Source organism: Carassius carassius, chromosome 27 (genome assembly GCF_963082965.1).
Source record: "Carassius carassius chromosome 27, fCarCar2.1, whole genome shotgun sequence".
Taxonomy (NCBI): domain Eukaryota; kingdom Metazoa; phylum Chordata; class Actinopteri; order Cypriniformes; family Cyprinidae; genus Carassius; species Carassius carassius.
The window spans coordinates 82,501-95,000 of record NC_081781.1 but is presented as its reverse complement, the minus strand read 5'-3'; the positions used below and the strand labels follow the sequence as shown (position 1 = coordinate 95,000).

The 12,500-nt window shown below is 38.4% G+C and overlaps 1 protein-coding gene across 2 annotated transcripts in view; it reads left to right on the top strand.

The window, feature by feature from the left end:
• Nucleotides 1–12,500, top strand: part of LOC132106360 (serine/threonine-protein kinase PAK 5-like) — a 63,992-nt gene that overhangs the window by 14,549 nt on the left and 36,943 nt on the right. Inside the window, exons 2-3 of one of the 2 annotated variants that reach the window (XM_059511971.1) lie at nt 3,181–3,370; nt 6,129–6,173. In XM_059511971.1, the coding sequence (XP_059367954.1) occupies nt 3,182–3,370; nt 6,129–6,173 (234 nt within the window). In that variant the 5' untranslated portion in view covers nt 3,181. The remainder of the gene's footprint in view (nt 1–3,180; nt 3,371–6,128; nt 6,174–12,500) is intronic. The other variant, XM_059511972.1, reaches the window with a different exon arrangement.

The window sequence follows — 12,500 nt, the reverse complement described above, 5'->3', positions numbered from 1 at the left end:
CTCTTTTTTGAAAGACATCCTGGGATTTTTAATGACCACAGAGAGTCAGGACCTCAGTTTAATATCTCATTGAAGGATGGTGCTTGTTGTCAGTATAGTGTCCCCATCACTACATTGGGGCGCTAGGACCCACACAGACCACAGGGTGAGCGCCCCCTGCTGGTCTCACTAGCACCTCTTCCAGCAGTGACCTAGTTTTCCCAGGAGTCTCCATCCAGGTACTGACCAGCTCAGCCCTGCTCAGCTTCAGTGGAAGACAAGTCTTGAGCTGCAGAGTCTATCAAAGCACCTGACAGGACAAGCCATGCTAAACATTACACTAATGCATTAGCTTGAAGTATAAAAATAAAGCCTTCACATGTTTTGGGCAGCTTGGATCACGCTTTCCTGAAGCGGCTCACTCTGTTTCCTCCACTATTAGATTAATTTAGATCCATTTTGTCCATAGAAAAGCATTATCCAGTGTGTAATTTGACACGATTGGCAGAATTTCTCTGTGCACAATGGGCAGACATGAGTAATCGATAATGACATTCGTTAGCGATGATTTTCATTGTTGATTTTATTGATCAGTTGTTGCAGGGTGTGTATCAGTGTCCAAGTGAAACAGAAGCTCATTGTCGTTGTTTTAGCAGATGTTTCTCTCAGCTGCAGTGCATCATGGGTAATCTCCCGTACCGTCTCACTGCTCACACAGTTAAGCGGTTCCAGCTCTGACGCTTCAGAGGAGTAACAGTTCAAGATGAACATGAGGGAAACTCACGCTGGTTATTAATAGAGCTGTAAGTGCTTCTGAAAGGCCTTCTGGGATATCTGAGGAGTTTCTATAAGACAGAAACATCATCCGCTGCTCCAGAAATATCCCAGCACACACACACACACGCACGCACGCACGCACGCACACACACACACACACACACACACACACACACACACACACACACACACACACACAGCAGTGGGCAGCCATTTATGCTGCGGCAGCCGGGGAGCAGTCGGGGGTTAGATGCCTTGCTCAAGGGCACCTCAGTCGTGGTATTGTCGGCCCGAGATTCGAACCCACAACCCTAGGGTCAGGAGTCAAACTCTCAAGGCCACGACCTCCAATCTATTGTTGCTTTCACTATGGCTATAAAGATCATGCAAAATAATTAGACAATTTTAACATTGTAGAAACACATAATCATGAGGTAAGATTATCACTGTCTTATTTTGTATGTTGTTCCTGTTATGACATTGCAGAAAATAGAAAACATTTCTAAAATAGAATTCCATGTCGCTTACATGTTGCTGTCATGGGTGGTCAGGACAAAAACTACATGGAAAAGATACTTTTTATCGCATCTCGTAACGTCTGGTTGAGACACGGTGTTACAGTTTGATTCCCCCCTAAAATCTAACTATAAAAATATTAATTCTGACAGATCTAATAATTGAATCTGCAATTAGGGAAAGTGGAGAGAAGAGATCCAGGAGATGAGCAGGTAAAGTTTTTTTGTTTGTTTATATGTTTTTAATATTCAACAGGCAAAGTTCTTCTGTATCTAAATGCGAAAATGTTGATAATTGTTTGAATAAACTACTGGGAGGAAAAATTTGAATATTTATCTTGTGACCATCTTTTGAGTATTTTAACAAAAACAACAATTTATTAATTGTAATAATAATAATAATATATATATATATATATATAGGTCAGTGGCCCTTGGCTTGGTATTGTTGGCAGAATTCATGTTTCAATCATGTCAACTCTGAGGATGGTAATGGTTATGACAATGTTTATGTATTTGGTCTTGTCAAAATAGAGCGAGTCAATGTGTGTGTGTGGTGTGTGTGAGTATGTAAAAAGATATTTGTCTAAACTGTGTGAGATTTTTTTTCTCCATTCTGTCACCGACGGAGTTTTGGCTTGTTTAGTCGGGGACACTTCATATCCAGCGATTTCGTTGACTTAGCACAGATACTATGTAAACTGAACTGACCTGGGGTGCTTTTCCCAAAAGTATCTTTACACGTTTCGTCGTTACCAACATAGTTCAATGATTCGTTGTTTCCCGAAACCGTAGATCAAACGAACATTCGCAAACAATGTCGCGAACTTACGTGGTAGGAACTACAGCTCTTGAGCTGTGGTTAGAAGCATAGTTTCTTGTTAGCAAGGGATATAGGCTTAAATAAATATACTCTTGGGCACAACAAGCAAGCTAACACGTAGTGCAATCTATATATTACATTATATCTTAATAAAAATACATTTTAATCTATGTATGTTTGAGCTTCAACTAAAAACGCCGTTTTTGAAGAGTGCGCATGTGCACAAATACCTAAGGAAACCCCGGAGCGAAATTTCAGGGAACAAAAGTAATTAGTCATCAGGTGCCATGTTCAATACAGCAACATCTTATGATATGTCTAATCAGTTAAATAGCAGAAGTTATTCCTCCACCACGTGGCGTGTGACATCATTAAAAGTGGCCCTATGTTGTTGAACTAATGTGGTTCAAACGACGGAGATGCGACCGTGTTCAGGAAACAGTCGTAACTAGCTAGTTCGTTTCAACAACAATGCATCGTACTATGTGTGGTTAATCAGCACGTTACGTCGTCAGGGCCGGCTTTGCCGACAGGCGACACAGGCGGCCGCCTGGGGCGCCATCTGCTGGACGGGGCACAAAATTGCAGAATTAAAAAAAAAAAGTTAATTAAATGTATGTATCGTATTATAAAAGCTGCGCACTCGCTGTACACTTTTACTGTGCACTGTCCACACACTGCTTGTATTTGTCCATTTCTTTTACTAGATTTACAATCCTAAAAAACGACTGAGTCACTCTGACAGGCAGCTGTCAAACTCAGCTGCTCAGCAACCGGGAGTGGCGCAAAAACATATCTCTCGCCTTGGGCACCAAATAACCTAGAGCCGGCCCTGTACGTCGTTGTACGGGAAATGCACCCCTGGATGATGACATCACTGAATTCAATGATGAACTGCTTTTTTGCATTATTGACACACTATTCTCCTATTTAATGTTGTTCAGTTGCGTTGTCACAATCTGTATTGTTAAAAGCGCTATATAAATAAAAGTCACTTGACTTGATTATATTGATGTAACTATGGTGTGTTTTCTGGAATCAGTGAGGTGATTATTTGATGGCGGTCGTGTCTCTGTGATTTTTCAGGATGTTTGGGAAGAAGAAGAAGCGTCTGGAGATCTCAGCTCCTTCTAACTTCGAGCACCGTGTCCACACCGGCTTCGACCCGCAGCAACAGAAGTTCACCGGCCTGCCGCAGCAATGGCACAGTCTTCTGGCCGACACGGCCAACCGGCCCAAGCCCATGGTGGACCCCTCCTACATCACCCCCATGAAGGTACTTCCTGTTCCTGTGGCTCACTTCCTGTGCCGACAGCTCTCGTCCTCCCACACTGGTTCATTTCTTTGGTTTAATCACTGACGATTATCAGAGAACATGAGCCCTGCTCCAAACCCCAAATATAAATCATAAAGCAGCGCACATGTTTTCATGGAGGAGAATTTCTCAAGCTCAGTGCAAACAAAAAAAAAAAGATTTAATATGACAGATGCAGTCAGAAATATGCAAGTTTAATGCCTACAACAATACCACTAGCCGTTTATCCCGCCCCTCGGAGTAAGCCTCGTCTATGGAGAGTTTCCAAACTAAACACCTTGATGTTAGTCTGGCTGGCCAGGCTATAAAAACACATCAAAATTCGTAAATATGTATAAATGTCAGTAAACTAAATAAATTTAATAAATAAATAAAACGTGATTCAAATAAATAAAAAGAGATTTAAAATAAATAATTAAAAATGTGATTCAAATTAATAGCTAAATAAAATAACATTTAAAATAAATACAAAATTAATTAAATAAATGAGATGATAAAATGAAAATATGAATACAATGAAAATAAAAAATGAATAAAAATGAGATTTTAAACAAACAAAATATAAATAAACATTAATTTATTAAATAAAAATGTGATTAAAATAAATAATGAGGTTTAGAATAAAAAGTGCTAAAAATAAATAAATAAACAGATTTAAATAAGTAAATCATTAGATTTAAATAAACAAAATTAATTAATTAAAAGTTTAATATCAAGTAAACAAATGAAATGTGATTATGATAAATAAATGGAAATATCTAAAGAAATAATACTTAATATTTTTTTCATAGAAACATAATAATATTAACTAAATAATATTTTGACGTATATCAGTTTTTCACAGTATGAAAGCTAAAGCTGTAAATTGTAGGATGTTTGGGGTTCTGTGGAGTGTAAATGATTGAATCAGCCGGAGACCAGAGCTGCTGAACTGACCCGCTGAACAGAGCTGTATAACTGCTGCTTAAACAGCACTAACCAGCACTAACCAGCCTAACCAGCACTAACCAGCATTAACCAGCCTAACCAGCACTAATCAGCACTAACCAGCACTAACTAGCCTAACCAGCACTAACCAGCCTAATCAGCACTAACCAGCCTAACCAGCACTAACCAGCATTAACCAGCCTAACCAGTACTAATCAGCACTAACCAGCATTAACCAGCCTAACCAGCATTAACCAGCCTAACCAGTACTAATCAGCACTAACCAGCCTAACCAGTACTAATCAGCACTAACCAGCCTAACCAGCATTAACCAGCCTAACCAGTACTAATCAGCACTAACCAGCATTAACCAGCCTAACCAGCACTAACCAGCCTAACCAGCACTAACCAGCCTAAACAGCACTAACCAGCCTAACCAGCTTAATCAGCACTAACCAGCACTAACCAGTACTAATCAGTACTAATCAGCTTAAGCAGCACTAACCAGCTTAACCAACACTAACCAGCACTAACCAGCTTAATCAGCACAAACCAGCCTAACCAGCACTAACCCTAACTAATCAGCACTAACCAGCACTAACCCTAACTAATCAGCACTAACCAGCACTAACCCTAACTAATCAGCACTAACCAGCACTAACCAGGGCTCTGGTCAGCAGGATCTTCTGTGATGTGTTGATGTGTGTGTTTGGTTAAAGCCGCTCTGTCTCCTCTCTGCTGTTCTGTCCTCGTCTCCTGTCTGCGTCCAGTGTCTCTGCAGACCATCATCAGTAGTTATCAGAGTCAGAGACAATAACACATCCGTTCTGGAGCTAGTCTAATGGCAGTCACGAGTTTGAGTCCCAGAACATGCGTGTCAATATTACACTGCTCTTAGCTTTATGGTTCTAATTCAGACAAAATCCACCCAGAAATCAAGCATCTGTCATCATTCGCTCACCTTCATGTTTTTGTGTGCTGAACTGAAGGAGAATCTAAAGGTCACAATGACTGTCAAACTCTGAAAAGAACAAAATAAACCATAATGCTACGTGAAGGTATCGTGGAGGTAGTTTATAAGGTCTTTCTATGCTTGTCCGTTTTGGAGCTCGGCAGTCGTGATCTCAGTTCAGATTCAGTTCAGCATGTTACTCTGGAGCAACACAAAGAGAAAATAATGAAGCTGAAGATACCTTTTATTTTTTCCAAAATTCCATTTTATTTTTTAACCAAGTTATGCTTTTTTTATTATTATATTTTTAACCTTATACCATTTTATCTTTCTTTTCATTTATTTTTTTTACCATATTCTATGTTAGTTTTTACCAAATTCTTTTCCCCTCCAAATTGTATTTTATTTTTGAACCAAAATCTGTTTTATTTGTTCCCAAATTGTTTTACATTTTATTTTAGTTCAATTAAATTGTACTTCCCCCAAATTTCATTTTATTTGTTAACTAAATTCTGTTTTATTGTTTCTGCAAATACCATCCATCCATCAATTTATTCATGAATTTATTCATTAAAATTATTATCATTATTAGTTTTAATTTTTTATACCAAAATAAATTTTTGGTATGTTTAAAAGCATGTTTAATTCATTGAAATATTAAACATATACAATTTAACAACAGTTTAACTAATATATATATATATAATAAACAATTTCAGTGTAATTCCATTTCAAATGTGATGAGTGTGGTGAAGGCACTGGACGCAGGAGGCCTCGGCGCAGCAGGAGATATCTCTGAAGAGGGATACACGGATATTAATTCTCTTGCTCTCTTCACAGATATCTCCCAAGAAAGTCCGGTTGGCAGAATCGCCGTTGCGAAAAGTATGCCCTCTATCTTTGCTTCTCTCTCTCTCTCTCTCTCTTTATTTCCGCTCGTCATCGGCCACATGCACTTCTGCTCATGAGTGTATGACACACACTACCTGTCAAAGGTTTTTCAACAGTAAGATCTTTAATGTTTAAGTCTCTTCTGCTCACCAAGGCTTCATTTATTTGATCCAAAACACAGCCAATTATTACTATTTAAAACAGCTGTTTTCTATTTGAATATATTTTCAAATTGAATATATTCCTGTGATTTCAAAGCTGAATTTTCAGCATCATTACTCCAGTCACATGATCCTCAGAAATCATTCTAATATTCTGTGGTGTTTGGGGCCGAATGCATGAGAGATGCTGTAGATGCAGAAGTGCATGATCACAGGACGGACAGACGAGTGTGGAGCCGATCCGATCCGATCCGATTCATAAACCCTTTATGAATGCTGCTTGACATCATAAGGCTCGATCGGAGTCGTTTCCATCTGCTGGCATGAATCATTACATCTGTGCTGAAGTGTTTATGCTGCATGACACCAGACTAATGAAGATCTGAGAAGATATCTTCTAATGCTCCTGAAATAAACTTCTTTAATGTCATTTCTTATTTTGATCAAATATGAGCAGAATGTGTCCCTGTCATTAGATTCAGATCCAATACTTGATTTTTTTCTTTTGACATTGTCAGCATGTAAGATGATCTCATTTAAAGTTAAACTCCACCAGAAGTGTTTTAAGACACAAAAGTTTTTCATGGTCAGTTTAGAGATTTGTGTCCCTTCTTTCAGTCTAGTGGAAACTAAACTATCTATTTGTGTCAGTAGACTTCAATTAAACACCAAACTTTACCATTTTACTCCTCTCTCTATTCTAAAGTTTTGTTCATATTTAATTCACACTGATTTAAACAACATTTTACTCTTTAAAACATGATGAAAATGTGTTTGTTTTCTGTCTGTTGACAGTATCTGCTGATTTATGAAGTGATAAAAAGAGAAATCCAGAATCCCCTCCAGAATATCTTATGAACCAAAGTTCAGTTCTGGAAATGTGTGTAAATGAACTAGAGTTGTTCTGACCTGATTGAGCCGGGCTCTCTTGTTTTCTGTCAGCTGTAATGCCGGTGTCATGCAGCAGGAGGCAGTAACTGCTCACACACAAAACCTTTCCTTGTCTCATAGTTTCTGAAAGCTGACACTCACCAAATCTGTGTGTAATGTATTTGATGTGCACTTTTGTAACGATCACTCATTCATTTATGGTTTACTTTGATCTTCAGTAAGACTAGCTGAGACATGTCTCATCGATGTTATTACGCGTTGTTATCTGGGTTGTGTCCGCAAGCTTCATGCTTTCTAACAATATCTCCACTTTATGATGCAATTATTCTGCTTATTGTACATATAAAATACAATGAGATTATATCAGTGGTCACGTATTCATAATTGTGACCACAAAGTCTGCTTACAATGTCTACCATTGAAACACACAGTGTGTGCATATATATATATATATATATATAAAGACAGTGTATCTTGCACACGTAAACATACAGCATACATAAACAGCAATTTCTGTTGCTCTCTGCACAACTCTGTACACATTGGATTGATTTGAATAACTTCAACATACTGTACATGTACAAAAATATTGCATTCTTAATATGTGACAATCTGGAGCACAAAACCAGTCATAAGGGTCAATTTTGTGAAACCAACCATTATAAATCATCTAAAGCTGAATAAATCATCTCTCCATTGATGTGTGGTTTGTTCGGAGGACAATATTTGTCTGAGATACAACTATTTGAAAATCTGGAATCTGAGGGAGCAAAAAAATCTAAATATTGAGAAAATCATCTTTAAAGTTGTTCAGATGAAGTTTTTAGCAATGCATATTACTAATCAAAAATTAAGATTTTATATATTTACGGTAGGACATTTACTAAATATCTCCATGAAACATGATCTTTACTTAATATCCTAATGATTTTTGGCATAAAAGAGAAATCAATGTATTGTTGTCTATTTCTACAAATATCCCTGTGCTACTGATGACTGCTTCTGTGCTGCAGGGACACATGTAATCAATCAGCTGAAAGAGTATGATATTTATTCCATTTTTAACCCTGTATGTCTTGTTAAATTAAGTCACTTTTATGTCTATAGCGCTTTCTACATTATAGTTAAGCAGTGTTAAGCAGGAGAATAAGACAATCAATGTCACCTTTATTTATATAGCGCTTTAAACAAAATACATTACGTCAAAGCAACTGAACAACATTCATTAGGAAAACAGTGTCAATAATGCAAAAATGATAGTTAAAGGCAGTTCATCATTGGATTCAGTGATGTCATCCCTATTCAGTTAAATAGTGCCTGTGCATTTATTTGCAATCAAGTCAATGATATCGCTGTAGATGAAGTGACCCCAACTAAGCAAGCCAGAGGCGACAGCGGCAAGGAACCGAAACTCCATCGGTGACAGAATGGAGAAAAAAACCTTGGGAGAAACCAGACTCAATTGGGGGCCAGTTCTCCTCTGACCAGACGAAACCAGTAGTTCAATTCCAGACTGCAGCAAAGTCAGATTGTGCAGAAGAATCATCTGTTTCCTGTGGTCTTGTCCTGGTGCTCCTCTGAGACAAGGTCTTTACAGGGGATCTGTATCTGGGGCTCTAGTTGTCCTGGTCTCCGCTGTCTTTCAGGGATGTAGAGGTCCTTTCTAGGTGCTGATCCAGCATCTGGTCTGGATACGTACTGGATCCGGGTGACTGCAGTGACCCTCTGATCTGGTCATACTATGATAATATGGTCATACTTCCTGGTTCTAGTAAGAACTCTTGCTGCTGCATTTTGGACTAGCTGTAGTTTGTTTACTAAGCGTGCAGAACAACCACCCAATAAAGCATTACAATAATCTAACCTTGAGGTCATAAATGCATGGATTAACATTTCTGCATTTGACATTGAGAGCATAGGCCGTAATTTAGATATATTTTTGAGATGGAAAAATGCAGTTTTACAAATGCTAGAAACGTGGCTTTCTAAGGAAAGATTGCGATCAAATAGCACACCTAGGTTCCTAACTGATGACGAAGAATTGACAGAGCAACCATCAAGTCTTAGACAGTGTTCTAGGTTATTACAAGCAGAGTTTTTAGGTCCTATAATTAACACCTCTGTTTTTTCAGAATTTAGCAGTAAGAAATTACTCGTCATCCAGTTTTTTATATCGACTATGCATTCCATTAGTTTTTCAAATTGGTGTGTTTCACCGGGCTGCGAAGAAATATAGAGCTGAGTATCATCAGCATAACAGTGAAAGCTAACACCATGTTTCCTGATGATATCTCCCAAGGGTAACATGTAAAGCATGAAGAGTAACGGCCCTAGTACTGAGCCTTGAGGTACTCCATACTGCACTTGTGATCGATAGGATACATCTTCATTCACTGCTACGAACTGATGGCGGTCATATAAGTACGATTTAAACCATGCTAATGCACTTCCACTGATGCCAACAAAGTGTTCAAGTCTATGCAAAAGAATGTTGTGGTCAATTGTGTCAAACGCAGCACTAAGATCCAATAAAACTAATAGAGAGATACACCCACGATCAGATGATAAGAGCAGATCATTTGTAACTCTAAGGAGAGCAGTCTCAGTACTATGATACGGTCTAAATCCTGACTGGAAATCCTCACAGATACCATTTTTCTCTAAGAAGGAATATAATTGTGAGGATACCACCTTTTCTAGTATCTTGGACAGAAAAGGGAGATTCGAGATTGGTCTATAATTAACTAGTTCTTTGGGGTCAAGTTGTGGTTTTTTGATGAGAGGCTTAATAACAGCCAGTTTGAAGGTTTTGGGGACATATCAATGAAACTCAACTGTGTTTAAGTTATTCAAATCAGATCACATTATATGATAAATCCTATCAGTTGTTCTGCCTCTATTAATTTATTCAACATAATTGTCCATGATATTCCCACTGGATGTTTATACTGAATACACTTCATTTTAATTTGGTGATTGCATTTTTAACAAGTCAATGCCAGCTCATGGTTAAGATTTCAGTTTTAATCCCCCAATCAGAGTTTTTTTTCATTTTCTTGTCTCAGGTTCAGACTCTGCATGCGGTGCAGTGTGGCTTGTGTTAGTTAGTTGATTCTCTCTGGTTATCAGGGTCACCCGGCGGGTCACTGCATGAGTCACTGGGGTTTAGTCGGGTGTATTTTTAGAAACGCTTGCATTGCCTTATTGGCAGGCCGTGTGTGTCAGTAACCATCACCCCGTGCTTTACGAGACTCAACAGCTGGGTGTTCTGCATGTGTTTGGCTGACCGGGTGTCAGCATCAGTAATCAGTTTCTTCTGTAGCTGATGGACCCTCCATGTGGTGTGTGCCGCTGTCAGACCGGGGTGTGTTGAAGAGGATGTGGTTGTTAATGCAGAAGTCATGTCTCAGAACAGTTCTGTACCTGGAGTGTCATTGGAGTCGGAGCCGGTCGCATCTTATGAAGGGATAGTGTGTGGACTGCTGCAGGTCCATGGTTTATTGGTACAGTTATTGCGCAGCAGTGAGTGAGCTGTGAGAAATGTGGGATTGAAAGCGGACAATAGCATCAAAAAGGTTGGCAATTCCTTGACTTTATGCAAATATAGAGAGAAAATCACTGGGCAAAAACCAATTGATTGTAAAAGCAGGCAAGGCAAGATTTTGACATGTTTCCAAATGGGTTACGGAGCTGAAATCACTTGTCGCTGAAAAAGCCATTTGTGACCCTAGAGCACAAAACCAGTCATAAGAGTCAGGTTTTTTTTATTTTTTATTAAGATTTATGCTGAATAAATCATCTCTCCATTGATGTGTGGTTTGTTCGGAGGACAATATCTGTCTGAGAAACAACTATTTGAGAATCTGGAATCTGAGGGAGCAAAAAAATCTAAATATTGAGAAAATCATCTTTAAAGTTGTTCAGATGAAGTTCTTAGCAATGCATATTACTAATCAAAAGTGAATATTTACGGTAAGAAATTTACTTAATATATTCATGGAACATCATCTTAATATCCTAATAAAAGATATATATATATAAGATAAATAGATATATAATATATCATTTTGACGCATACATTGTATTGTTGTCTATTGCTCACTTATGTATGATTTAGGGCTGTCTCTATTCATAGATTTCAGTCACGTGACCGGCTCGAAAAACTGGAGGGCAAAACATCCAAAGAACTGCAGCACAAGCTTGTCAACTTTCCATCTGTTTCACAGCCATACATATTTAGATCACCTCTTAAAATAATAAAACAAAGGTATGTGAACAAAATGCAAGTTTTTGGCCATTTGCAATTCATATTAAGCACCCGCGCCAATATGTCAATCATTAAATAGCTCAACAAACCATTGTAAAAGCACTTAAAGTGCCTTAATATATTTAAAACAGTAATATTCTCTATATGAATGATGCACATGAGGCTAGAATATAAAGGCAATCTGCTTAATGGTTCAGTGTTTTCCTTTTTTTTTATGGGAAAACATTTAATGTGAAACTTTGCACATGCGTTTATATTCTGGCTTCATCTGCTTGTCTGTACAAAACATACATAATCAATAAGGTGTTTACTGAATTTCACCTTTTATTATCTGCGTTTTACTATATTACTACTTACTACAAACGGTGTGAAAGTAACTGGCGATCAGTGGAGCAAAGCTTTGTTTTCCCAGCCGTAAACACTCATCCATCACTGCTTTCAATCAGGTCCGTCACTCAGAACCTCACACAGCTCACTTGATAAAACAATTATCAAAACTTTGTTAGTTTTCGCTTAAAACAAGCAAAAATATCTGCCAATGGGGTGAGATAAATAATCTTGTTTAACCTTTGAATTAAGATTATTTCTTATTTTTCTTACCCCACTGGTAGATATTTTTGTTTGTTTTAAGCAAAAATGTCTCAGGTTATGCATGGAACAATGGTTCCCTGAGAATAGGGAATGAGATGCTGTGTCCTCTAGAGGGCGCTAGGGGAACGCTGTCAGCGCGTCCAGTGTCTGAAACATGAATGACGACAAAAACGACAATAAACTTGACAGTGGCAGGAGGAAGCAAATGAGTGACTGCAGGTATGAAAGAGCAGCTGTGGAATACATCATCCTCTTTTTTGTCTGAGGGGGGGGGGCATCATTAAGAGAGGGCTGACGTTCCAGATGCTTTTTGCTGACTGCGTCTGCGCTGGAACTCTCCCCTTAGTTCCTCTCTCCTGTTCCTGAACACACATCTCCTCTGAGACCTACTCCTCCGAGGAGGACTGCAAG